Source organism: Acomys minous (genome assembly GCF_964271855.1).
Source record: "Acomys minous genome assembly, chromosome: 16".
NCBI classification, from domain to species: domain Eukaryota; kingdom Metazoa; phylum Chordata; class Mammalia; order Rodentia; family Muridae; genus Acomys; species Acomys minous.
In genome coordinates, this window is record NC_140498.1 from 68,505,874 (window position 1) to 68,533,050 (window position 27,177).

Below are 27,177 nucleotides of genomic sequence, written 5' to 3' on the forward strand. Positions count from 1 at the left end.
CACTCAGGAGGCAGAGGCAGGCTGATCTCTGTGAGTTCGAGACCAGCCTGGTCTACAAAGTGCGTCCAGGACAGCCAAAGCTACACAGAGAAAGCCTGTCTTGAAAAACAAAACAAAACAAAAAAATAGGGTCCTCACTAATTGCCTAAGTTGGTCCAAGTAGCTATGATGACAAGTGTGTGCCATCAGGGCCAGCACCAGGCTTTGTCTGTTTCAGGTGTGTTCTTGGTTTGGGAGGTATATAGCCGGCACCAGGACTTGAGGCGGCGCTCTTGAGCATTCAGAGGCCTCCTATTGATTTACTGGTTCTCACTGGCTTCCAAAGGGAAGATGAGGCTGCCACCCATCACTGCTGGCTCAGGTTGTATTTCAGTGGCTCCACGGCCTCTGAAGACACTGTTGGCTGGCTGGTGTCTCTCCCAAACTCCAGAGACAACAGGCCACATGGCCAGATGAAAAAGAAACTTCCCAAGCTGGGCATCGTGGTGGCGCACGCCTTTAATCCCAGCACTCAGAAGGCAGAGGCAGGCAGATCACTGTGAGTTCGAGGCCAGCCTGGCCTACAAAGTGAGTCAGGGACAGCCAAGGCTACACAGAGAAACCCTGTCTCAAAAAACAAAACAAAAGGAAACATCTCTTGTGGCTTTTCTGTGGCCAGGATACATCTGCCCTCCTGGGGTATTTCAGGGAAGCTAGGCACTGCCAATGTTTTGTGGTCCAAGTGTCACCCTGCCACGTGTCAGCACACACAAGGGGTATCTGAGCCTGCGGCCCCCTCCTCTCCCTGCTTTGCTCACAAGGGCTGTCTACGGAAACTGTGAACCTCACTGGATGGGGTCCAAACACAGGGAATTCCTTTGTTCTGGCAGCAGTCCCAGGCTAGACATGTGCAACTGGGTCCTGCCTTCCTCCCACTCCCTGCAGATCTTGGGACAACCTTCCAGAAGCCTCAGACCACCTCCCTTCCTAGAGGGATAGCACCGGAGGACTCCTGACCTCGATCCCTGGGTCCTCTGTTTCAAATGCTTCTGCTAGGCACTCCCAGAGCTCTGCCTTCAGTGTTGGCTCCACAGAGATTTTCTTTTTCTTTCTTTCTTTCTTTCTTTCTTTCTTTCTTTCTTTTGGGGGGGGTTTGTTTGTCTGGTTTTGTTTTTTTATTTTCGAGACAGGGTTTCTCTGTGTAGCCTTGACTGTCCTAGACTCACCTTGTAGACCAGGCTGGCCTCGAACTCACAGAGATCCGCCTGCCTCTGCCTCCCGAGTGCTGGGACTAAAAGCGTGCACCACCATGCCTGGCTTCATGTCTTCATTTTTTATTCAAGGACACTCACCCATGTGTTTGGGTACGGAGGCCAGAGGTCAGCATCATGTATCTTCCTCTTTCAGTTTCCGCCTTATTTTTGAGATTGGGGGTCTCTCACCAAACCCGGAGCTCACCAATTGGCTAGGCCGGCTGGCTAGGAAGGCCCCAAGAGCCACCCGTCTTTGCCTCCTACCTCCAACACGGGGGTTACAGGTACATTTCACTATAACCCGGCTTGCACATGAGTGTTAATGGATTCGAACTCAGGTCCTCACGCTTGCACAGCAAGTACTTTATCCAGCCCCTCATCTCTGACTTCAGCTCATAAACCCTACTTTAATCAAATGAAGGAAGAGAGGGAGAGAGAAAAGGCGGGGGGGGGGGGGGGCAGGGGGGGAGGAGGGAAAAAGGAAGGGTGGGTGGCCTAGCGAGGAACCATGGTGGGTCCTTGACTGACACGATTTTCTGGGTGTCCTGAACAACGGCTTCTCTTCCCATCAAGTGGGCGAAAGTCCAGTTCCCAGCCATAGTTGTGCTGGGATGAGCAGGAAGAATAGCTGGAGCTCTGGCCAGACGGTGCCAGCCAAAGTGGGCAGGGCGCGGGCCTTCCTTCCCGCCCTGGGCCCAGCATCACTACTTGGCATTCTCTCCTTTAACTCTCCTTCCCCCTCGAGACAGGATGCCTATTTCACAAGGTTCCTTTCTGCAGCAACTGTCTGAGCACCATTAGGGGGGGGGGGCTCAGCCCCACCAGGGGACGTGCTGGCTGTTGGGGGTGGGGCTGGTCCCCCACTATACAGGAGAGTCGAGGTAACAACCTAGCCAGGTCCACTGGAGTGGGCATCTTACCTGCTGTCCTGATTCCAGCCTGCATTCTTCTGACACCAGGGAGCAGAGCTTGGCAGGCCAAGTGGCCTTAATCTCGGAAGACTTGGGGGTGCCACTCATTGCTATTTGGTCCTAGAGTAAAAAACATAAGCCAAGCCGGAGGCAATGGCTACAAACCTGTAATTTTAGCACTCGGGAGGCAGAGGCAGGTAGATCTCTGTGAGTTCGAGGCCAGCCTGGTCTACAAAGCGAGTCCAGGACAGCTAAGGCTACACAGAGAAACCCTGTCTCGAAATACCAAAAAAGAAAAGAAAAACCAAAATGAGAGGAGGAAGAAGAGGAAGAAGAGGAGGAGGAGGAGGAGGAGGAGGAGGAGGCAGTGGCTGCAGCAGCCACCTAAGTTAAACTTCAGACATTAGGGACCTTTAAGGATGGAGACCTTGCCTACCGCCCCAGGCTGTTTTCCCTCTGGGTGGCTTCCCCCAGCCACCAGAGCACTGGAAACCCACAGCTCTGGAAGGGCCTCCGCCTTTAGGCCATAGTGCAAGAAAGCGAGTGCCTCAGGCAGTTGGATGAGCTAAATGAAAGACAGGCCGGTCAGGAAGCTACTGCCCAGCCTGCCAGGGGCGGGGTGGGGTGGGGGTGGGCTAGCTGGCAGATGAAAGAGAAGCTGGTGTGTACCCAGTTTCTAAGAACCCTGGGGTCCTGAAAGAAGGCCCCAGGGTTGTGAGGGGACAGAGCCAAGAGGATCTGTAGGCCAGCCACCTCTGGGAGAAGAGCGAGAACACGGAAGGTGCACAGGGCCTCGCAGCTACCCTTTCTATAGGCCGTGTCCTGACCTGTAGCCTAGTTTCCAAGAGGCGGGTACAGGGAACATCCTGTCTCAGGTTTTTAAAATGATGCAACTCAAAGGGGTGCAGTGGCTCGGGCCTGCTACTGTTATACTACTACCTGGGAGGTTAAAGCAAGAGGATTGCAAGTCTGAGGCTGCCTTGGTCAACTTTCTGAGATCCTGTCTCAATACAAAAAATAAAACAGGAGATTGGGGATGTAGGGCAGTGGTAGAATGCTTACCTATAGCACGCATAAGGCCCTGGTTCAATAACTTAAAAAACAAAGCAGGCCACCCCACAGGAAGGGTAGGTGGGTAGACAACCCATCTGCCATCGTCGCCTTACACACGTCTTGATGGCTTATGTGCCAGGCTTTGTTCTGAGCACTTTTACACTCGTTTTTTTTTTTTTTTTTTAATCTCCACAAAGCCTTTTCGAGGGGCTGTCACTCGCCCAAGATCACACAGCTAAAGCTCCGGTATGCAGATCGTGTCCATGTAGACAGACCACTGAGTTCCTGGCAAGCTCCTGTGAGGAAACGTGTAAAGACAAAACCAGCGAGCAAACGCATGGGACAGAGGGCAAGCAACACGTGAGGCTTAGTCTCCAGCCTCTGAGGTCTACAGGGAAGAAATGGCCGAAGAGGCTGAGGGTCTTGCCAATCCGAGGGGTGGGACTAGTAGGCAAAACGACCAATAGCAATGCAGGGGCGGGAGAATAGGTTTGTTGAGGGCAGGGCCTATGGGAGATGCGCCAATGACAGCCCGGGGGTAGGGACTGAGCTGGTATGGGCGGAGCTTGGGGGCTTCCGGCCAATGGCGGTGTGGGGGGCGGAGCCTAAGGACGGGGGAGGAAGGCTGGGGTGGGGCCTGGGGGCGGCGGGCCTATGGCGGGGTGGGGGTGGGGCCTGAGGGCGAGCAGGCGGGTGCACGGAGGGGGCGGCGGCAGCGGCGGCGAACAAAGAGGCGGCGGGCGCGGGCGGCCGAGCGGAGCCGATCGGTGCCGAGCCGGGCCGAGCCGGGCCGAGCCGGGCCGTGCCGTGGCCCACTATAGCAGGCACGATGCGGGCAGCTGAGCAGGGGTCGGCGGGTCCCTGAGCCCCGTGCACCGGGCAGCGAGGGAAGCCCGGCGCAGCACCCGTGGCCTCCCGCCATGGCCGGGGTCAGCTACGCGGCGCCCTGGTGGGTGAGCCTCCTGCACCGGCTGCCGCACTTCGACCTGCGATGGGAGGCTACCAGCAGCCAGTTCCGGCCCGAGGACGTCGACTACCAGCAGGTGACGCGCGTCCCCCGGTTGCGGGGTCAGGGGCCCCGCGGGGGTCACGGCCCCTCCCGAGAGGCGAGAGTTTCCCCATCCCCATACGAGGCCGTGGCCCTTTTCTTCTAGGGGCCTTCTCCTGTACACTGATAATATCTCCAGGGGTTAGCATCGAACCCTCCCTGGAAGGTTCCCAGTTCCTCCGTATAACCGAGGCTTCCTATCTGGATTGGCGGAGCTGCCTCCCTCCCTTGTTGGCCCTCGTCTGATCCTATGGGTTCCTGCCAGGCCCATCTCCATCCTTTGGACTGCCAGCTGCTCCCCAGTAGAGCACCCCAGTAGCCAAGGCTGGGATCCTGGATTCAAACAAGAGGTTATTCCTCGCCCTCGTCCCCCAGCTAGGGAATCCCATTGCCAGGCTGTTGGTGGGTGAGTAGCCTGGGCCATGGCCAACCCTCTGTGGCTCCTAATGACCCCTTGCTTCACGGTCAGGCTGTGGGATGTACACAGGGTGTCGCGTGGTTGTGGGAAACCAAGGTGCCCAGCAGTCTCTCAACCCAGGGTAGCAAATAAGGACTGGCTGAAGTGGGGGCGAAGTGGGCCTCAGTCTGGGCGGGAAGGGGTGGAGGGGGGCATGGGGCACTTGGCAGCCCTCTCCCCGCGAAGCCCTAAGTCTGGCGTCATGCCAAGTCCCAGCACCACCCCCCACTACTGAACCTCTGTCATTTGAGTGCAGAGCAGGGGACCAGGCTGTGGGCTTTTCCTTCCTGTTCCACATTCCAGCGGGTGATCATCCGCTTGGTCACTGGAGCAGCACGAAAGAGTTTCTCTGTCCAGGTATCCCTGGACAGTTGCCTGGGAGTCAAGTGCCCCTGGGGCTGTGTCATACCTCTCTCTGCAGCCCCCTTTGTCCCCATGAGAACTGGAAGTTGAGGGTAAAAGCACAGGGTTGTCCCTGCTCCGGCTCTATGCCTACCCGACCCCAGCTGCAAGCAGCGTTCCTGGGCAGCCTGGGCAGATTAGAATGCGAGAGCGAGGGGTTAGGACAGAGCCTGAGCCCCCAGATACAGCCAGGAGGAGAAAATCTGGAACTCACCTGGGGATTTGGGAGGAGGACCAGCCCTGGGTGGGGGTAGGGGTACACATGTGCCTCTCTTACTGTGTGATGGTGTTGTCACTCTCCTTCCTGTTCTGGAAGGTTGCCTACCTAGGGTTTGCCGCCTTTATCAGTCGGTTTTGACGGTCCCGCTGGCACCTGGGGCGGCCAGGTTGCATTTCCCGAGGTCGGTGGGCTGCCACCTGCACCTGCCGCAGACTTGAACTTGCTGTGGCTTTTTCTGGCACTGTTGTGGACAGGGAGAGGCGGGGAGGGTCCTGGTGGGTGCTCTCGGCTCTGGGGAATCTAAAGGCAGTGGTTGAAGCCCTTGGCTTTGTGGGCCTCTAGATCCATGGGCCCTCAGGTCTGTGGCCCCCACCTGAGCCTGGTCCTGCCTGCTTTTGCAGCTCCGCTGTGGGAGGCCTCTGACTCACTCTCCCTCCTGCCTCCTCTCCCAGGAGCAGAATTAGCCACTGAATAATTCACAGTGTGGAACCCAGCCTGGCTCCATCCCCCGCCGCCTCCGCTCCTGAAGCCTGGGCTGTGGTGCCCGTGCCAGTGCCAGTGCCCGTGCCCCTACTCTCTTTGAGCTGGTGCTTTGAGGCAACTGCTCAGTGTCTTGAAGTAGGAGCTGGTGGTGATGGTTTTCTCCCCTGTGGGGAGAGAGACAGGAGCTCTCTTTCTGGGTGGGGTGGGCAATGGTTTCTCACAGACTCCGATCCGATTTTCCCTGGTGAGGTTTTGCTAACTGTGTGGAGTTGCATATGCATGCCTGTGGGGGGGGCTTTTCTGTCCCACTGTGTCCATTGACCTCTCTCACCCATCTTGACCTACGGTACCCTCTGAGCCATCCACCCTGCCCCTACCTGAGCTGTTGCCCAGCAGTCTCTCTCTGAACCCAGGGTGGGAAATAAGGCCTGGCTGAAGTGGGGCAAAGTGGGCCTCAGTTAGGGGGCAAGGGAGCATGGGGGGGGGCACTTGGCAGCCTTCTCCCTTTGAAACCCCTAAGTCTGGCGTCAGGCCAAGGGGAAAAAGAAGCTTCTGTGTCTCCCAGCATTGGGATACCACCAGGCTTGTCCTTTGCTCTCTTCTCCACTCACGGCCCACTGTCTGGAACCTAGTGGAACCCACAATTAGACTCCCAGTCAAGCCCTGTGTGGAGCTGCCTGTACTCGTCTCCCTTTGCATGGGGTGTGCAGCTGTCTGTAGTATTGTACAGACTAAGGCTTAGCCTCATTCAGGGAGCCCTGGGGGGTGTGGGGCTGGGGCGATGGTGGGGGCAGCAGAGTCTTGCCTCAGACCTTTTTACCCATACCTCCTGGAGCCCACAGCAGGGTTGGACTGGCTGTTGCATGGGTGTCTCGGGATTCTGCTGGTACTGGGACTCCAGAGCGCCAGCATCGTCCCATACAGCTTGCACCCAGATGATGGCGGAGTTAGCACCCTGTCCTGTGGGGACTGGGTGTCTCAGACCATGATGTGTCTCCCACTTAGAAACCTGTAACCGTGCTGAGTGGAAGGACCACCAGTAGTCAGTCAGTCCCCATGTGGAAGCTGATGGTGGCTTCATGACAGAAAGGCCTTCTGCAGTCTGGTCCGCCTTCTATACTGGCTTCTCACTAGGCTGTCCCCAGGAGCTGCTGCCTAGGCTCCTTTGGGGTTGGGCCATCCCCCAGCATTTCCCAGCTCCCCAACCTCACCGAGGTGGCTGGATTTTAGAACCGTCTGTGTACACAGGTGCATTCACCTCACAGAGAGGCACCGAAGTCCTAGCAACAGACAGCATGGGACCCAGAAGCTCTGGGTGACATGGCCTGCTGCCATCTTGTCCTGACTAAAGTCTTGATTTTCGTTTGGTCCTGCCCCGGCTGCCCATGGTCCCTAGGCTTAGGTATCAGACCTCTCTCAGAGCGGAGGGTTGACATCTGCTGACCTCATTCTGCTGGGGGGGGGGGTGGAGAATATGGGCTTCCTTGTCCTTTATCTGCCCTCATGACCCAGCAAGACCCTGCTTCCTCTGGTTGGGGGTTCAAATTTACATTCCTCGCCGCCGCCGTGTCCCTGAGGAGATATTACCTAGCCTGCCTTAAAGACTACCAGCCAAAGCTTGGGATTCACCAGCCTTCTCTCTGACTCACTATACACCTGCCCAATCCTGGTGCACAGGGGGCCGGTGGCACACTAGCCATTCAGATAGCTGGTAGCACTTGCCTGCTGTTTAGCCACGTTGTGGGACCATTTCCCATCAGTCTGGAGGCTCAGATGGCTGATAAGACTTAAAGGGAAGCCAGGCATGGGAGTACAAACCTGTCATCCCGGCCACCCGGGAGGCAAGTTCAAGGCCAGCCTGGCCTGCAGGATGAGTTCAAAACCAGCAATTTAGCAGATCCTATCTCTTAAAAAAAAAAGGGGGGGGGAGGCAGTGAGGGGTGGGTGTAGAGAGCACAGCTCAGTGGTAGAGCACTTGCCTGGCATGGGCAAGACTCTGGGCTTAATCTGCAGGAACATTAATTAAAAGGGAGGGAGGGACCCAGGCGGTGTAGTCAGGGCTTGAGAAAGGGCCTAAATAATGGGAACACAGTCGACAAAAGCGTGAGGCAGAGAAGCCCAGGCGTCAGCTCCGAGACCCCGTGCCTACATGACACAGGGGGAAGGTGCTGCCTTGGAGGTCCTTCTGGGTGCCCTGTGTTGTGTCACCATCTAAGCTTTAGGTGAGTAGCCCCTGGGGCCAGGAATCTGTTCCCAGAGCTTGCAGCTGGCTCATAAGAACTGGGCCCCTCAGCCGGGTGTGGTGGCGCACGCCTTTAATCCCAGCCCTCCGGAGGCAGAGGCGGGCGATCGCTGTGAGTTCGAGGCTAGCCTGGTCTACAAATGAAGTCCAGGACAGCCAAGGCTACACAGAGAGACTCTGTCTCAAAAAAACAAACAAACAAACAAACAAACAAACAAACAAAAGAACTGGGCCCCTTGGTGTACAAGGCCAGCAGCCTGGCAGGCAGGTTGGCAGCCTGTTTGTGTCCTCTGGGCAGGGCTGGCTTCATTGCCATCCTCAGGAAATGAGCTCTGTCTGAAAAAGCAGCCTTATCGCCTGCTTCCAGCTTACACAGGCAGTGCACGTCTGCGGGACACTCGGGGGCGGGGGTGGTGGTTGCTGGGGGGGGCGGGTGACCATGCGAAGAAGACAAAGGAGCCACCCAGCTGGAGTCTGTCCATGCGCTTGCATTTTCGGGATGACACCACGTAAAAGCAAGAGTTATATTGCATGCTGCTGTGTTACTTTCCTTCTATCCCTCCTTCCTCCCTCGCTGGTGCTGGAGATCAAACCAGGGCCTTGTGTATACTAGGCCAGTGGGCTGACCCCGAGCCACGCCCCCAAGCTTTGTCTCACTTTTAAAAAATTGCTGGCTTTGTTTTTGTCTTGTGTGTATGGGTATACGTATGTGGTGTGTGTGTGTGCACGGTACACATGTGTGCATTGTTGAGTATGTGCACGTGCACGTTCCTGCCCTTGCACCATGCTTGAGGTAAGTCCCTTGTTGGCTGCCACTGCATGTGCCAAGCTAGCGTGGCCTGCAGGATTCTGGGGATTCTCCTGTCTCTGCCTCCCATCTCACCATACAAAGGAGTTCTGGGTAATTTGAACTTGGGTCGTTTGGAAGTGCTGTATCTGCTGAGCCGTCTCGTGTCAGGGCTGGCCTTGAACCCAGTATGTTAAGGATGAGCTCACGTTCACAGCATCAACAGCCCACAGTACTCCATCAGGTCTAGAGCTAAGTGGAAGCTTCTGGAGCAACCCCTGGGTGGGAGATGGTGGTCCAAGCAGGGGCCCTGTGGACAGAACCCAGCATGTCATGCACTCTGGGCAAGTGTTTTACCAACTGGGCTACATCTAGAGCCTTGGTTTAGATACTCTGTACTTTGTTTGGTTTTTGGTTTTGGTGTTGTTCTTCGAGACAGGGTTTCTCTGTGTAGCCCTGACTGATATGGACTCTCTTTGTTAGACCAGGCTGGCCTCGAACTCAGAGATCAGCCTGCCTCTGCCTCCCGAGTGCTGGGATTACAGGCGTGCGCCACCACGCCCGGCTGATACTCAGTGCTGTAGACATGCCCGTTCGTGTGCTTCTGGGTGCTTCCCAGCGTCTCATAGCGCCGGCCAGTATTCTGAGGTTTCAAGTGAGAGAAGAAGGCCAAAATGCAGAACCCTTCTACCACTGCCCCACCCCACCCCCCAAGTCTGGAGCTGGATGGAGGCTTCCCGAGCAACTCCTGGTGGGAGATGATGGTCCAAGAAACGGGCCCTGTGCTGGGGGAGGCAGGCACGCCCCTACCAGGCCCACTTGGCTGTGTGTGTTTTTGCATGGAAGCGGTTAATACTGAATCCCAGGAGAAAATCATGGCCCACGTCTGAATCAGACCTACTTATGGCCAGGAGTGGTGAGACAGTGACCTGGACCATGGCACCCGCTCTCCTGAGGATGGTTGCCGGGGCCAAGCTGCCTGGATCTGGAAGATGGTGGGCCTTCATCAGGCCCTGGTGTTCAGCTATGCCATGGCTGTTGCTATAGGAGACTCAGAGTGGAGTGCCATAATCAGCCCTGGGACCAGTAGGCTATGGATCTCTGGCCATGCAGTCCTTGGTCCTCCAGAAGTCACAAGAAGAGAGTCTTTAAGAGAGCTTCTGCTGGCCAGACATGGTGCCTCACACCTTTAATCCTAGAGGTAGGCGGATCTCTGAGTTCGAGGCCAACTAGGTCTACAGAGCAAGTTCAGAACAGCAAGAGCTGCACAGAGAAACCCTGTCTCAAAATCCCAAAAAGAGCCAGGCATGGTGGCACACGCTTTTAATCCCAGCACTCGGGAGGCAGAGGCAGGCGAATCGCTGTGAGTTCGAGGCCAGCCTGGTCTACAAAGTGAGTCTAGGACAGCCAGGTGTGGCGGTACGTGCCTGTAGTCCTGGTACATGAGTGGCTGAGACAGAAAGGAATATCATGAGTTTGAGGCCAGCCTGGTCTACATACCTTGTCTCAAAAGCAAGCAAATAGACCAGGGAGGTGGCTTGGTGGGTAAAGCGCTTGTCAGATAAGCCCAAAGACCTGAACTCAATCCCCAGGTGCCATGTGAAGGGGGAGGGGAGAACCAGCCTCATGTAGTTGCTGCACACATGTACAGGGGCATATATGTCTCCTCCACACATGATAAATTTAAATATAATGGTAAAATTAAACCAGCAAGTTGTGTTAAGATTGTAGCTTGGCTGATAGCATGTTTGCCTAGCCAGTACAAGGTCCAGCACCATATAAAGTAGGGCAGCCATGCACGCCTGTAATCTCGGCACTTAGAGGTGGAGGCAAAGGACCAGAAATTCAAGGTCACCCTGCTCTATATAGAGAGTTCAAAGCCAACCTGGGCTACACATGACCCTGTCTCCAACGAACACAAAAATCAAGCCCAGAGGCTCCAGCATAGAGTAGAGGTTGCAGTCAGACTTCCCCAAAGGCCCTTCTGGGCTTTCTCCAGAGATGCCTGCCTTCCTCTCGCTTCCCAATAGGCTCAGCTCACAGCACAGCGACACACTCTGCCAACCTTTCCCCTCCCGCGTCCTGCCCCTGACCCCGCCTCACCCCATGAAGACGCCCCTGCCCTGTACCTGGGGCCCATGCCGGGTCATCTGGCCACTACCTGGAGCTCTCGGTGGTCATGCTTTGGAGGGAAGCTGTGTGCTCTGTTGCCCTGCCCCCCTGGGTGACAACTGCCTTGCTCCAGGGCCTTATATTACTAGTTTCTACAACTGCAGTTGGACATTTGGGTCCTCCCTAGGCAGAGGCCCATTGGGCTGGACACATGGACTGTAGCTCCTGGGCTCTCCCTGTGGACACAGCGTTAGAGCAGTTGTGGGGTCCCCTGCCTGCACGCACCCCTCACCCACAGGCAGTTCTGGTAAGGCTTGAAAGAGGAACCTTGCTCTGGAGCCCAGGACCTTGGGGTGAGGGGGATGGGAAGTATGTCACGTGGTCACCGAGGGATTAGACATGTGACCACATAGGGCAGACAGACCATTGGACTTGCAGTCCCTTCTACGGCCACGCCAGACTGGGGTACACATGTCTCTTAGTGGTTTCTGGTGGTCTTGGTCTAGGCTGGGTGGCTGCTGCAGCTCAGAACCGAGGTTCTCTGATGGGTACTCTGGGGACCGTGTCACGGGGCTGGGAGCCACTTGCCCTGCTGGATGTGGACATGCGGGGACACTTTGCTGAGGGTTCCCCCGAGCGGAGGTTTGAGGAGGGGCCTGTCAGCCTGACAGTGGCTACCTCTAGAATGAGGCCTAAAGGACACTAGTGTCTGGCCGCACAGCCCTAGGCACCTCAACTTAACACCTCAGGGTGGGAGCACAGTGGTAATAAATTGGGCCCCCGCTCCCCACTTTCTCCTGGCTCCTGCAGAGCAGCCATCAACTCCATCAACTGCACTCTCCCTAGGCCCTGCCACGAACTCACTGTCATGGAATTTGTGAAACCCAAGCCTGGCCCTGTGGAAAATCTGTTTTTAATTCCTGGCCTGCATCACTGGTTCCTTAGCCCAGTTGGGGGTGGGGGACCCCCCCTATGGTCGTGCAGCCAGCTCAGCGCCCTGGCAGCCTGTCCAGGACAGTGGGTGGAGGACCCCAGATTCCCCACTGTGGAGGCGAAGAGTGGGCTTCCTGGCCGGCAGTAGATGTCTGGAAGCACAGATTGGGTGGGCTCTGGGGACCCCCCCACACCCCCCCCCCCGCAAACCTCAGCTCAGGGAAGCTGGCCTGTGGCTCAAACATGCTGAGGCAGCTGGACGCATGCTCAGCTAGTTGTGTGTCCCTCGTGATCCCTGGGCATGGTGTCATCCTGGTGGGCCCTCCCCTTTCCTCCCTCTGGCCCGAGACGCATGTGGAGTCTTAGCCTGACCCAGCGAGCCCTCCCCGCCCCCCCCCGCCCCCCCCCCTCCCGCCTCATAGGTTGTCTCTTTCCTCTGGCAGATGCAGGCTTGTCATTGAAAACTTTCTGTACATGAAGGCAGGGAAACCTTTCCCTACCTTCTGTCACCCTTCCTGTCCATATCCCAACCTTGTGCCCTAGGTCTTGTCCTCCTCCCTGACCCCTTCCTGGGCTCTGTATCACAGGGCCGTCTCTGAGCCCTGGCTCTCCTAGGGTGCCCAGCCAGGAACCCATGACCCCACACGGCAGACTACATGACCCACTTCTACTTCCTGTTTCCTATGGCCACTGAATTATGCTACTGGGGTCTTAAGAGCCCTCTGGTGGCCCAGAGGGAAAGCACTCTAGGCCCACATCCTCGGGTCTGCTCTGGGCAAGCAGGTGTCACTCGTGATGACTCCCTGTGACTCTAGGCAGACAGGCCAGACTCTGGTAGCTCATCACTATCCAGAAACATGGTTGTTACTGGCGGCCATATGGTCCCTCTAGACAAGTGTCCAGACACTTCCACACTGGTGGACCTAGGGCCTCTACGACACTGTGCTGGCTGGTCTTGTGTCAGCTTGACACACAAACTAGAGTTATCTGAAAGAGAACTGAGAAAAATGCCTCTAGAAGATCCAGCTGTAGGGCATTTTGTTGTTGTTGTTGTTTTTGGTTTTGGTTTTGGTTTTTGGAGACAGGGTTTCTCTGTGTAGCCTTAGCTGTCCTGGACTTACTTTGTAGACCAGGCTAGCCTCGAACTCACAGCGATCCACCTGCCTCTGCCTCCCAAGTGCTGGGATTAAAGGCGTGTGCCACCACCACCTGGCTTGTAAGGCATTTCCTTAATTAGTGATTGCTAGGAAAGGGCCCAGCCCATTGAGGGTGGTGCCAATCCTGGCCTGGTGCTCCTGGGTTCGATAAGAAAGCAGGCTGAGCAAGCCATGAGGAGCAAGCCAGTAAGCAGCACCCCTCCATGGCCTCTGCATCAGCTCCTGCCTCCAAGGTCCTACTCTGCCTGAGTTCTTGTCCTGACTTCCTCCTGTGTAAGGTGAATAAACCCTTTCCTCCCCAACTTGCCTTTTGGTCACGGTGTTTCATCACAGCAACAGATGCCCACGTGGAAGTTTGTTCCTGGCCTTTAGCATGTGTGAAAGGTGCATATATTGTGTGGCTCACTGGTATTGCATCCTGGGATCTGGGAGACTCACAATAGGAGACCTCTGGGAACTGGGGCGGGTGCTGTTCCCCGCCCACCTTTGCTGGGAGCCTAGCTCCTGCAGCCACACTGTGGCCAGTAGCTCAGTACAGGAATGGGGGCCTGCCTCACCCGACAGAGCCTCTAGATCACTTTTACCGCAGACGGAAAATTCCATGTGGTCAGAGCCTAGATGCTGAGTGGCATTTCCCACTATCATTCTCAATGGCCTGCGGGCAGTGGTGGCTGCTCTGCCATTGACTACATTGGCCTAGTGCCCTGTGGAAGCATGTCCTCTGGGATCTGGCCTCAGAAACCTGGGAAGAGGTCACGCTGTCTCACTCATCTGTCCCATAGAGCCTCAGGGTGTCTACACTGAGGTGCTACCTCCTCCATTCTTGGGGCTGGTACAGTTTTGTTGTTGTTGTTTTTTGAGACAGGGTTTCTCTGTGTAGCCTTGGCTGTCCTGGACTCACTTTGTAGACCAGGCCGGCCTCAAACTCATAACATCCGCTTGCCTCTGCCTCCCGAGTGCTGGGATTAAAGGTGTGCACCACCACACCCGGCGGAGCTGGTAGAGTTTATAGGCTGTTCCTGGCCTCAGGGACTGACTAAACTTTCATTACAGTTGGCCCCATCTGAGAGGAATAGGCCATGCTAGAAGGTTCTCCCAGCCTTATGGGATTTGAGGAGCGGGGTAACCTCAGTTTATTCCTGCTGTGGTTGAACACATCCTCTGGGCACAGGTCCTGGGTAGATTGGAGGTTGCAGTAGAGATGTTAGCATCATCCTGTCTCCTCCGTGACACCCTGACGTCACTTTCTAGCCTCCCACTGGTGATACGCAAGCTGACCCTGAGGCACAGAGAGCAGAACTAACATGGTCAGAAGGGCTTTTCTAGAGCAAAGCAGACCAGAATGGAAAGTGGAGGAACACGTGTGGACACTTGGCTGCCCTGAGAGTAAGGAGTTGAGAATGCCAGGCACCTGCCTGGTGTGATCGTCACTACATATAGAGGGCTTGACTAGCATTGGGATTTTGGGGTGATGCCCTTTCTTTGACCCCTAAGAGTACCAGTTTTTGGATGGTCATGGGCTTGCTTTCTTTTGGGATGAGCGTTTTATTTTGTTGTTTGATTTGGTTTGGTTTTGAGACAGGGTTTCTCTGTGTAACATCCCCAGCTGTCCTGGACTTGCTTTGTAGACCAGGCTGGCCTTGAACTCAGGGATTGCCTGCCTCTGCCTCCCAAGTGCTGGGATTACAGGCGCGTGCTAACACGCCCGCCTCCATGGGGTTTCTTAAAGCTAATTTCTCTCTCTCCCTCTCTTCTCTTAGACATGGTCTCACCATGTAGACCAGGCTGGCCTCAAACTCACAGAGATCTGCCCACTGCTGCCTCCCCAGTGCTGGGGTTATAAGAACAGGAGCCCTGGGGCTCAGGGGGCCACACCTGTTGGTACATGTGTGTGTGTGTGTGTGTGTGTGTGTGTGTGTGTGTGTGTGTGTGTAGGTGCAATTGCAAGCAGATGTATGAACACAGACCCGAGTGTTTGAGTTGGACAAGGGAGTGTGCTTTCCCCAGCTGTAGCCCTCAGTTTATGTAACTTGCCCACGCCCTTCTGAACACATGGGTTTTTCTAGGGGTTCCTCACAAAGGCGGAACTCAGCCTAGGGATTCCAGCAGTGATGGTGACTCCGTTGCAGACTGACCTTGCCTATTCTTTGCCTATAGATTGCCTAACATCTCTGTCCATCCTCTTTCTTTTTTATTTATGTGTGTACATGTGTGTATGTGTGCATCCATATACATGCCATGGTGTGTGTGTGTGTGTGTGTGTGTGTGTGTGTGTGTGTGTGTGTGTGTGTGTGTGTAGGTCAGAGGACAACTTAGCTTTTCTTCCACCATGTGGGTCCCAGGAATCGAATTCAGGTCTTCAGGTTTGAAGCCCGGTGCCGGCCATGTTTTTCATGTTTCTGAGCTCTATCCCCAGCTCCTCTCCAGTGAGGAGGAGGTGTACATTCTAGATGTGCGGGCCAAATGGGCTGGGTGGCATGGAGAGCCCTAGGGTGGCCTTTTGGCACCCAGGGAGAGAATGCTTGGTCCTTTGCCTCTAATGTGACTTGGAGACCTACAGGGGATTGGCACCTTTGGTCCATGTAGGTGTGAGCAGATGGCAGCAGATCCAGAGGGAGCCAGGGGATGCTGCAGCTCAAGTGTGCTGGTATTTACCCATGGCCACTGTGTGTAGGGCCTAGTACCGGGCTACAGGCCCTGTCTGTGTGAGGCCCCTATGACTGGCCTGCTGCAAGCTGTCATGCTCCTGTCCCCACGTCTCTGTGTATGCTTGGCTCAGCCCTCCTGGGCTTTGGAGGCCTTTCTGATGTGAGTCCTAGGGCTCAGAGGGATGGCTCTGGCACCCCCACCACACCTGCTCCCCTCCACGCAAGGAAGGTGGGTCTTTACCATACATGCAATGTAGCAAGATGCCTCCTACCTCCAGTGCCTCGCAGTGCCCAGGTTGCTGGGTAACTACAGGGTACAGTGTAAAGGGACAAAGTAAAGCTGGTGGGGGGTGGGCTGCATGTGGCGTCACGGTGGAGCTCTAGCCTTTCCCTGACGGTTTTTTCTGTGCTGTACCACGAGCATAGGCCCAGTCTCCACTGGCGCCCCTCAGCACTGGGCTTTGGATCACAGAACCCTAGTTCTTGGCCCACACTAACTGAACGTGCCAGCAGCACCTTCATGGCCAGATGGAAAGTATGGAGGCCTGCCTCCAGGTGTGGGAGCCAGCTGGCTTCTGGGAGGGCAGGGAGCGCCATCCTTTTGCTGCCTGGCAACTGTCTCCTGGGAAATGGCCCACTGGGTTGCCAGGGCTGTGGATGGAACAGCCTGTGGTCCCAAAGGGAGCCTGCTTGTTCTACGTCCATAGCTCCTCAGGCATTGGCCCCAAGGAGGGGTCCCTTGCTCCCCAAGGGCCACAGCAATCCTTCCCTGACTGGGGAGGGTAAGGAGAGGTTGGGAATGGAGCCAAGAGAGGCTCAGTCAGGGAGTCTGGGGACCGTCTGGTAACCGTCCGGCATCCTTCAGCTGTCCCGGCTGACCAGAAACTGATGTTCAACAACACTGCGCTTCCGTACCCTGCACAGGAAGTGAGCTGAGACCACATTTCCCTTCACGTGGGTTACTAAGAGAGCCTGTTTTCTGCTCTGTCCTTTCCGTCTGCTTCTCTAACACGTGGGGGGAAAGGCACAGCATACTCCCTGGTGCACACGTAGCAGTCCGAGTACTTCCGGGTTTGGGGGTGTTTTCTCCCTCCCTGACGCGGGTCCTGGGGTTGAACCCAGGGTGTCACCCTTGGTAGCAGGTACAACTTATTGTCTAGTAAGCTATCTCTCAGCACCAGCTTTTTTGTTTTGTTTTTGTTTTTAAAATAAGATTTATTTTTATTTCATATGCATGGGTGTTTTGCTTGCATGTATGTCTGTGCACCACATGTGTGCTTCATACCCTCAGAGGCCAGAAGAGGGCGTCAGATCCCTTTCTGATTGTTGTTTCAGACCGTTGTTAGCAGCTGTATGGGTAAATGAGTGTTGAACCTTGGTCCCTTGGAAGAGAGAGAGCAGCCAGCGCACTTAGCCACTGAGCCATCCCTACTCCCGGCTTTTTTGTTTTACTGAAATAGAGTTCTGTTATGTATTCCATATCCTTGGACTAACCATATAGCGTAGACTGGACACCAACATACAGTGTCTCTCCTGCTTTAGCTTTCCCGGTTCTGGAATTTGCAGTCATGAGCCACCCGATGCATGGCTCTGAGGTTTCTTTACTGGGGAAAGCACGTGGCCTGGCAAACTAAAATGCAGAGCCACTGAAGGGCTGACATGGGACAGTGCCCCAGCGCCACACTCTCCAGCGTGCTTCTGTCTACCTGCCCGCTCTCAGGCGCTGCTGCTGCTGGGGGCCGCCGCCCTGGCCTGCCTGGCCCTAGATCTCCTCTTCCTGCTCTTCTATTCCTTCTGGCTGTGCTGCCGGCGGAGGAAGACCGATGAACACCTCGATGCTGACTGTTGCTGCACCGCCTGGTGCGTCATCATCGCCACCTTGGTCTGCAGGTGAGCCAGAGAAGGCGGCAGCAGGGCCTGAGACTTGTTCTGGAGAGCCCTGTGTGGAGAGGGGCGTGGCAGGTGCATGGGGGCGGGGTTGGGACGGTCTGGGCGGGGCCAGACCCAGGAAAGGGGCAGGACCAATAGCTGAGTATAGGGTAGATGCAAGGAGCCTAGTGGGCTGCAGGCTCCAGGACGTGGTGGTGAGAAGGTTTGGCTATGTATCTGATCAATCGTTCTGCCTCCCCCAGTGCGGGCATCGCAGTGGGATTCTACGGCAACGGGGAGACCAGCGATGGCGTTCATCGAGCCACCTACTCCCTCCGCCATGCCAACCGCACAGTGGCAGGGGTCCAGGACCGCGTGAGTGGCTGGCTGGGGAGCGTCTTGTCTGCTCTGGAACCTCCTGTGTGCATGTGGGATGATCCGGTAGTGCAGGTGACAGCTCATATTGCTACTCCTGCAGGTGTGGGACACGGCTGCGGCCCTGAACCGCACAGCAGAGCCAAACCTGCAGAGCCTGGAGAAGCAGCTGGCTGGGCGGCAGGAGCCACTGAGAGCTGTGCAGCGGCTGCAGAGCCTGTTGGGGACACTACTGGGCTACACTGCCGCCATCCCCTTTTGGAGGAACCCTGGAGTATCGCTGGAGGTGTTAGCTGAACAGGTCGACCTTTATGACTGGTACAGGTGCGCCAAACCTCTTTCCCACCTTCCCCCTAGGGTCCACCCCACCTGGGTAGAGCAACCTAATCCTGGGACCATTTTGTACCTAGTCCCTGAGGTTGTCAGTCACAGCAAGAATCCCTGTGGGAGGAGGTGCTGCCTTTTTCAAGAACTGATGTCAAGTTAGGCTTGGAGGTACACAACTGTGATCCCAACAGCAGGGCAGCTGAGGCAAAGGGGCTGGGAGCACCAGGCCAGTCTGGGGCTAAATGGCAATACCCTGTCAAAAAAGACACAAGCCCCAGGCTGTTTACCCAGCCCTCATCCATACCCAGCCCTCGCCTGTGTGTGTGTCCACAGGTGGCTGGGGTACCTAGGTCTGCTGTTGCTTGACGTCATCATCTGCCTCCTGGTGCTGGTGGGCCTCATCCGCAGCTCCAAGGGTATCTTGGTTGGGTGAGTCAGAGGGGAAGGTGGGTCCCTGTGGGCCCGTGGATAGAGGGGCGGGGTGATAGCATGAGGTGATACAGCCCTGTCTCCTCTCCATCTGTCCGGGAGCCTCTCCCTAAGAGCAGCCTTTCTCCCTGAGATGCAGTGCTGCTGTGTCCAGTGTCATGAACCACTCACCTGTTGGTGGTCATTAGCCGTGCACCCCTCTAGGAGAGTCAGCACAGGGGCTACTTACCTAGCCAAGTCTCAAAGTGGGGGGGGGGGGGACACCAGGCAGCCTGGCTGGGTTCCAGCCCACCTCTGCTACTTACCATGTCAGCCACCTTGAGCCAGTGACCCACTGGTGCCCAACCCCTCTCCTCTGAAGGACGAGGACAGCTTACCAATGGGCTGGCTGCAAGGTGGTGATGTCACTGGTCCACCTGAGCAGTCACCTGTCAGTTACTGTGTGGATCTGGCACTGGTGAGCCCCGAGAAGCCTCCAGCCCCTGCCAGTGGCACCCACGTGCCCTGCAAAGATGAAACAGATAAGCTGAGGGTCAGGTGATAGTGCCTAAGTCAAAAGCAAGGCCAGAGACAGTAAGTTCAGTGTGTGTGATGCACCCACGGAGCTCCAAGAGAGGGCACAATGGGGCAGAGGCCCTCGGGAGTAAGGGATGCGTGGACACTGGGGAAGGACGTGCAGGTTGGTGTCCAGGCCTGCAGTTAGGTGGCGGATAGAAGATCAGGGAGGCCTGTGTGGCTGGAGCAGGCCCAAGGGAGGGAGGAGCCAGCCACGCAGAGGAGTGGGGAGCATGGCTGGAGGGCTTGATATGGTCAAGATCTCATGTAAACAGGACGTATGAGACCTGGGGTACCCCTGGGTCTTCTAGCAAGCCCAGGCTGCTCACTTGTCCCCAGCTGTGGGGTGAGTCTCATCTCAGCCAGAAGGAGCGGGGACATTTGTCTATGTCCTGGGCCTTAAGTGACGCTCTCAGAGAGAATTTACTGTCCTGTGTGTGTTGGACCACCCCACCCCCTCCCCCACCTCAGGCTGAGGCCCTGGGGGCTTGGCACTCTGTCCCATAGCTGTGTGTGTGTGTGTGGCATGTCACCCTTTCCCAGCCTGACGGGTCTTCTTTGCCCCAAGGGTCTGCTTGCTGGGTGTCTTAGCCCTGGTCATCAGCTGGGGTGCACTGGGCTTGGAGCTGGCCGTGTCTGTGGTGAGTGGCAGGGGGACCAGGAATCGTCATCTGATGGGCTTTAGACGGGAGGAGGAAGCCACACTCCTGTCCCCTCTCATCTTACCCTGGGTCACACAGGTTCATTTTCCCTGTATTCCATCCTGCCTCCCTGAATAGAGGCCAGGCCCTAGGGGTCAGAATCTCCCTAAGAACCCTGGGTGGGCATGGCTTCCCTCTGAGGCCCAGCCTGGTCACCCATCCTTTCTTGCCCTACCCACTTCAGGCCTCCAGCGACTTCTGCGTAGACCCTGACACCTTTGTGACCAAGATGGTGGAGGAGCACTCAGTACTGAGTGGGGGTGAGTCTGTGGCCATGTGTGGGACTGGAGTGACACTGGGACAGCAAGGTGGAAGAGGCTGAGGCTGCCCTGCCCTCACAGGCCTTTGACCTCAGGGAGGCGTGGTGAAGGCCAGGAAGTGGGTGCCTCAGGCTGCTTTCACATAAACAACTGGGGTGGGGTGGGGCACTTGCTAAACAGGAGGCTGCATCTCTGGTGGATGCTTGAGGCAGAAACCTCAGTTGGGAACAGGGGAACAGGGAGTGTGGGAAACCCCACAGTTGGGAGTGTGGGCTCTCTTGTTGAGGATGAGGGAGAGCCCCAGACATGATGTGATAGCCTCGGAAAAGCTTCCTGGGGTTGGACGCAGCACACACCTGGAATCCCAGTTCTCAGGAGGCTACTGCAGTAGGATCTTAAGTTCTGGGCCAACCTGGGTGAGACTCTCAAAAACACAAAAAGTAAAATAAACAAAAGCTCCCCAAGGCTGCTGGCAGGCTCAAAGGACAGATGAAGGAGGAAACTTTCGGAGAACGGGACAATGGAGGCTTAAGCAGGCAGGAAGTGGGCTGGGCTGAGGTGGGACCAGCAGCACTTCCTGACACACTTGACTGCAGGAAGAGAGTGAGGAGCCATGTGTCTGGTCCTGCAGCCCCAGGAGCCCTAGAAACCCAGTGGAACCCATTGGCTGAGTGTGGGGCCTGGCATAGAGCTGCCATCCTACTCACTGCTCCGGAGCAGGAAGGCTGCACACTTCAGGGGCCCCACCCTGAGGACAGGCTCAGCCACAATCTCTCTGGAGGTCACTGCTCAGCCTCACACCCATGCAAGCATACATGCCTGTGTGTGCAAATGCATGTACATATAAGATTGTGTGAGCGTACGGATGCAGACATGCACCATCTGCAAGCATTGGCGCATGTAGGCACCCAGACACAGGCAGACACACCTGAGGACAATGCGGATGCATGTACTTGCATGTCGACCCAGACTGGACCCTGCCCTCAGCACCCCCCCACCCCTCTTTTCACAGACATTTTACAATACTACTTGGCTTGCTCACCCCGTGCCACCAACCCCTTCCAGCAGGTGAGAGCAAGGCTTGTCCTGGGTGGCCAAGGGCAGGGACACAGTGTCGGGGAGAGGCTGAAAGGGTCACGGGCCCAGCCTCCTGCTGGTCCCTTGGACTCTGTGCCAACCCACCTCAGCAGGTGGCTGAGGGGGGGTGAGCAGGGTGCTAACCTGTTACCTCATCCTTGTGGTGACCTGTTTAATGTGGCTCTTGGGATGCTTTTCATTCTTTGGGGTTCCCTCAGCAGCCCCGCGGGACAGAGGGTAGCTGACTGGCAAATGTGAGCAGGTCCCAGTGGTGGCATTTGAAGAGTTTGGCAGCTCCAGCTAGCCGTACCCTGTTCCTGCTGCTTCTTACCCTAGTGGGGTGCGGGTACCCTTTGCATCCTAAAGACACATCTCCATTGAGAATGTCGTGTCTTGCTCTCTGAAGGGAGCGCAGGCTATTGCTACCATCTCAGGGGTGTGTATTTTGTCCTCTGTGGATGCCTTCAGGGAGAAGGGGTGTCCTGGGGCATGGCCGCCCATGTTGGGGAGAGGCGGGGGCATGGTGGAGGAGGGGGGCGGAGGAAGCAGCTGGCAGCCACCAGACTCCGCACTTCTCTCTGGAGCAGAAGCTGTCGGGCAGCCACAAGGCTCTGGTAGAAATGCAGGATGTCGTGGCCGAGCTGCTGAGGAGTGTCCCGCGCGAGCACCCAGCCACCAAGGTGAGGGGCTGTGGGCAAGGGTGGCCCTGGTTGCTGGGAACCTGGGGTTTCCTGATTGTTTTCCTCCCTTCCCCACACAGTCTTTTCACCCTCCCTCCACTCTTTTTCCCTGGGCATTTTCCACAGAATTGTAAAATATTTGAGAGGCTGGCGAGATGGCTCGGGCTGTAAAGGGTCTCTACTGCCAAGCCTGACTCAACCTGAGTTTAATCCCTGAGACCCAGAATTGGTGGACGGAGGGAAGTGACCCCTACAAGTTATCCCCTGATTTCCATGTGGTCACTGTTGCATGCACGCGCAGCGCAAACACACACATACACACCACATAAAACGTAATAAAATGGCTTTGTTCTGTCTAATAATTAATATGAGCTTAGCATAGTGACACACCTATAGTCACAGGACTCGGGAGGCTGAGGCAAGCTCTTCAGTTCTAGGCTAGCCTGGGCTACATGGCTAAACCCTGTCTCAAAAAAGCAAGGCCTGCCTAGGTATGGTGGTACATACCTGACTCCCAACAAACACCAGGGAAGGATCTGGCCTTTTAGGTCATCATCAGCTACATAGGGAGAGAGGGTCCAGCCTGGGCGACAATGAGACCCTACGTCTCCCTAGCATAGCAGTAAAGTGCCTGCCATATATGTGAACGGCCCTGGGTTCCATCCCAGCTCGGCAAAAAGAAAAGGCTCTCCAAACTATGACTCTCTGGGGCTTTGGGCTTGATTTTTATTAGGCCATGATCTGTGGACACAACTCAGTCTATCACACCAGGTTGTTTTCCTAGCACAAACTCTCAGATAATAAGTGAACTCTTTAATAATGTCTTACAGCCAGGTAAGGTGGCATAGTCCTGTAGATCCACCACTCAAGAGGCAGGATCAGGTGGATCTTTGTGAGTTTGAGGACAGCCAGGGTTATATAGTGAGACCCTATCTTAAAAATAAATAATAAATAAATAAAAGGTCTTGCTATGCAGCAACCCTCCTGACTGTGCTTCTGTAGTCCTGGGGTAACAGGCTTGCTACCACAGCCAGCCTAAAGTAAGGCTTTTGTAAAATTTATTTTTAACTTTCTTTTATGTGCATGGGTGTTTTCGACTGCATTGTATATATGTGCCCCGCGTGTGCCTGGTGCCTGTGCAGGCCAGAGGAGGGCATCAGATCCCAGGGAAGTAGAGTCACAGATGGCTGTGAGCCACCATGTAGGTGCTGAAAATCCACCCTGGGTCTTCTGGAAGCACAGCCAGTGCTCTTAACCACAGAGCCGTCTCTTCCATCTCCTAAAGTAAGAGTTTCTCCCGTGACAGTCAGGGAAACCCAGGCAAGCCTGGTGGTGTGCACCTCAAGTTCCGGCACTGAAGACCCTGAGGAAGGAGGATTGCAACCAATTTGTAGAACTGAGCAAGACTCTTGACAAAATTACTTAGATTTAATCTGTCGGGCTGGAGAGATGGCTCAGTGGTTAAGAGCACTGACTGCTCTTCCAAAGGTCCTGAGTTCAATTCCCAGCAACCACATGGTGGCTCACAACCATCTATAATGAGATCTTGTGCCCTCTTCTGGCATGCAGGTGTACATGCAGATAGAGCACTCATACATAAAAATAAATAATTTTTTTGTTTTGTTTTTTGAGACAGGGTTTCTCTGTGAAGCCTCGGCTGTCCTGGACTCGCTTTGTAGACCAGGCTGGCCTCGAACTCATAGTGATCTGCCTGCCTCTGCTTCATGAGTGCAAGTGCTGAGATTAAAGGCGTGCGCCACCACGCCCGGCCATAAATAAGTATTTTTATTTATTTATTTATTTATTTATTTATTTGGTTTTTCGAGACAGGGTTTCTCTGTGAAGCCTCGGCTGTCCTGGACTCGCTTTGTAGACCAGGATGGCCTCGAACTCACAGCGATCCGCCTGCCTCTGCCTCTCGAGTGCTGGGATTAAAGGCGTGCGCCACCACGCCCGGCCATAAATAAGTATTTTTTTAAGAAACTTTTTCATTTGTCTTCTAAGCAGTGACGACATTGGACAGGTGTCTGTGGGTTCACTGGCCCCTCTGTTTCCAAGGCATGGGGAACCCAGGCTTGCCATTTCTGAAGACCCCAGGGGCTGTACGGAGACAGGGCTCAGGGGACGGTCTCTGGGGCTAGTTGTGAAACAAAGGGATACTGGGGGTGAGATGGGGGGACGCCATGGCTCCTCTGGGTCTTCCCAGTCATCATCAAGTGGTGTGTGGCTTCTCCACCTCAGGATCCCTTGCTCCGAGTCCAGGAGGTGCTAAATGGCACGGAAGTGAACCTCCAGCACCTTACCGCCTTGGTGGACTGCCGGAGCTTGCACCTGGTGAGGCCACCGGGCAGCTGGGGGCAGGGCAAAAGGGAGCCACGGGAAAGAGATGGGTGGTCCTTCGGATAACGGTGGGTCCTCTGACCCGCCTTGTGTAAGGATGTCCTGTGTGGCCTGCAGAGTTGATCTCACTGCCGGTCACGAATTCTCTCGTGTCCCACTCCTCCTGCACAGGACTACATCCAGGCCCTGACAGGCTTCTGCTACGATGGTGTGGAGGGTCTCATCTATCTGGCCTTCTTCTCCTTCATCACAGCCCTCATGTTCAGCTCCATCGTCTGCAGTGTTCCACACACCTGGCAACAGAAGAGGTAAGGTTTTCACCGGGGTCCGGGAGCTTGGTCCTTCCAGACGCTCAGGTCCCAGTGTCCAGAGGTGAGAGACATCCACTCCCTCACCTCTTATATTTCCCAGGCCTTGGACGCAGACTGGGGGCTGCGTGCTCTTAGGTGAGCCCGTGGTGATGATGATGGTGGTGGTATTGATGGCGATGGAATTTCCATCTAGAGCAGGCAAGGGGCAGAACCAGGCTCTCCTGCCCCCTTGTGTTGGCTTTGTGCCCTACCCTGAAGACTGCTGCGGAATGTCTTCTGTGATCCCAGATGTGCGCAGCTGTGGGTGGTGAGGACTTAGCTCCCGCAGTAGGAAGCTCAGGTGGCCCAGATGGGGCCCCTGTGTCTTTGTCTTTAAAGTCAGGAGTCTTCACGGCCCCTGCCTCAGTCTCCTCAGCCTAGGACGAGGTTGAGGGGTCATGGAGTTAGGTTTCTCTCTTCTTGACTCATCTCCAGCCCTCTCACACCCCTCCACTGGGGTGCTGTGTGTGGCCCAGCTCAGATGGCAAGCGTGTCAGCTCAGGTACGTCCCCTGCCTGTGCTGTCATTCTGTTCCTTTCCCTGCGATGGGGATGGAGATAGCAATGGTAAAGAGGGTTGCGATAATAACAGCACGTGAGGCAAAAGCAGGCAGATCTCTGTGAGTTCAAGGCCAGCCTGGTCTACATAGAGAGTTAGTTCCAGGAGAGCCAGGGCTACAAAGAGAGTCTTTGCCTCAAAACAGACAAACAAACAGAAAAACAGCTAAGCGTTGGTGACACATACCTTTTAATCCCAGCACTCAGGAGACAGAGACAGGTAGACCTCCTTTTTTGTTTGTTTGTTTTTTATTTTGGTTTTTGTTTTTTTTGAGATGGGATTCCTCTGTGTAGCCTTGGCTGTCCTAGAACTCACTCTGTAGACCAGGCTGGCCTCGAACTCAGAGATCCACCTGCCTCTGCCTCCCAAACGCTGGGATTAAAGGTGTGCACCACTACTGCCCTGCGACAGGTGGACCTCTGAGTTCAAGGCTAGCCTGGTCTACAGAGCAATTTCTAGGACTATACACAGAGAAACCCTGTTTTGAAAAACCAAACAAGTGCCAAGCATGGTGGTGCACACCTTTAATCCCAGCGCTCGGGAGGCAGAGGCAGGCGGATCTCTGAGTTTGAGGCCAGCCTGGTCTACCAATTGAGTCCAGGACAGCCAAGGCTACACAGAGAAGCCCTCTTCTGAAAAACCAAACAAACAGGAAAAAAAAAGGGTAGGTGGTGAGGGTGATGAGAACGGATGGTGTGTGGTGGTCATAGTAACGGTAGTGATGGGTGGCGTTGATAACAGCCCAATGATGGTGGTGCTAATGATGAAGATGAAGATTATCATAAGGATGACAAGTGACTGTCATGATGAGAGCGATGATGGCGATAATAGAATGCAAGTGCTCATGGCGGTGACGATGGTGGTGACTGTGATGGTCCTGGTGGTGGTAACGGTGGCAGCTGTGATATGATTCCCGCGATGATGGAGATGATGGGGGCAATGGCAGAAGTCGTGGTGACAGCAAGGATGGTGGTAGTTGTGGCAGTAACGATGGTGGTAGTGATCCTGGTTGACGACGGGGGTACTGATGGTGGCGTTGGTATGGGTCACGATGCTGCTGATGGTAATGACGCTGGGGGCGGGGGTGGTGATTCTAGCAATAGTGAGTGGCAGTCATGATGTTGGTGGGTGACAGTGATGGTGGTGACAGCAGTAGTAATGCTAGTGGTGATGACAATGCGGGCATACGTGGGAACTGCAGGAGAGTGGCTAAGAGAATTTCCTATCTGTGTTCAGGTCCTGACTCTACCGTTGATTACTGTGTGGCTGAACAGGTTGCCACGTTGCTCTGGTAAAAAGAGAGCTGTGAGAGGACACACAGTGTGGCACTGGAGTGCTGGCTTAGGGTGAACCATGCATACTGCCTCTTCCAGAGGATTCATGTTTAGTTCCCAGCACCCATGCTAGGCAGCTAACAATTGCGTAACCTCCAGCTCCAAGGGCGCCAGTGCCCTCTACTGGTCTCTACAGGCACCTGCACTCATGTGCACAGACTTCTTACTCACACAAGTGACCAGAAATAAAAAGTAATTCTTGGGCCAGGCGTGGTGGTACATGCCTTTAATCCCAGTACTCGAGAGGCAGAGGCAGAGGCAAGTGGATCCCTGTGAGTTCAAGGCCAGCCTGGTCTACAAAGCAAGTCCTGGACAGCCAAGGCTACACAGAGAAACCCTGTCTCGAAACCCCCCCCCCCAAAAAAGTAATTCTGTTTTTAAAGGGCCACATATTGGAGGCCAAGTGAAAGCTATATGTGAGGGTCCTGCCTGGGGTCAGCTGGGATCACACTAGCAGCTCACACTGTCCCGGCTCTGAGGGCTTCCCACCCACTGGTTCCAGAACAACCTAAGTCTGGCCCACAGAGGGCATCAGGGCAGGTCACCTAAGGCCACTCAAGGTTGAGGACAAGCCCCGCAAAGCCAAAAGAGAACATCCTAGCCCAGGCTCGTTGCTGTCTCAGAGGACAAAGATGGC

General features: G+C 55.3%; 1 protein-coding gene across 3 annotated transcripts in view; it reads left to right on the plus strand.

Moving 5' to 3' along the window:
• Positions 1 to 3,898: 3,898 nt before the first annotated feature.
• Positions 3,899 to 27,177, plus strand: part of TTYH3 (tweety family member 3) — a 29,984-nt gene continuing 6,705 nt past the window's right edge. For 2 of the 3 annotated variants that reach the window (XM_084761673.1, XM_084761674.1), the window contains exons 1-11: positions 3,899 to 4,239; positions 17,406 to 17,575; positions 17,818 to 17,929; positions 18,033 to 18,253; positions 18,590 to 18,685; positions 19,809 to 19,881; positions 20,126 to 20,201; positions 21,214 to 21,269; positions 21,866 to 21,958; positions 24,200 to 24,292; positions 24,470 to 24,606. In XM_084761673.1, coding sequence (XP_084617799.1) covers positions 4,117 to 4,239; positions 17,406 to 17,575; positions 17,818 to 17,929; positions 18,033 to 18,253; positions 18,590 to 18,685; positions 19,809 to 19,881; positions 20,126 to 20,201; positions 21,214 to 21,269; positions 21,866 to 21,958; positions 24,200 to 24,292; positions 24,470 to 24,606 — 1,250 coding nt within the window. In that variant the 5' untranslated portion in view covers positions 3,899 to 4,116. Of the gene's footprint in view, positions 4,240 to 16,550; positions 16,613 to 17,405; positions 17,576 to 17,817; positions 17,930 to 18,032; positions 18,254 to 18,589; positions 18,686 to 19,808; positions 19,882 to 20,125; positions 20,202 to 21,213; positions 21,270 to 21,865; positions 21,959 to 24,199; positions 24,293 to 24,469; positions 24,607 to 27,177 lie in introns of all 3 variants that reach the window. The other variant, XM_084761675.1, reaches the window with a different exon arrangement.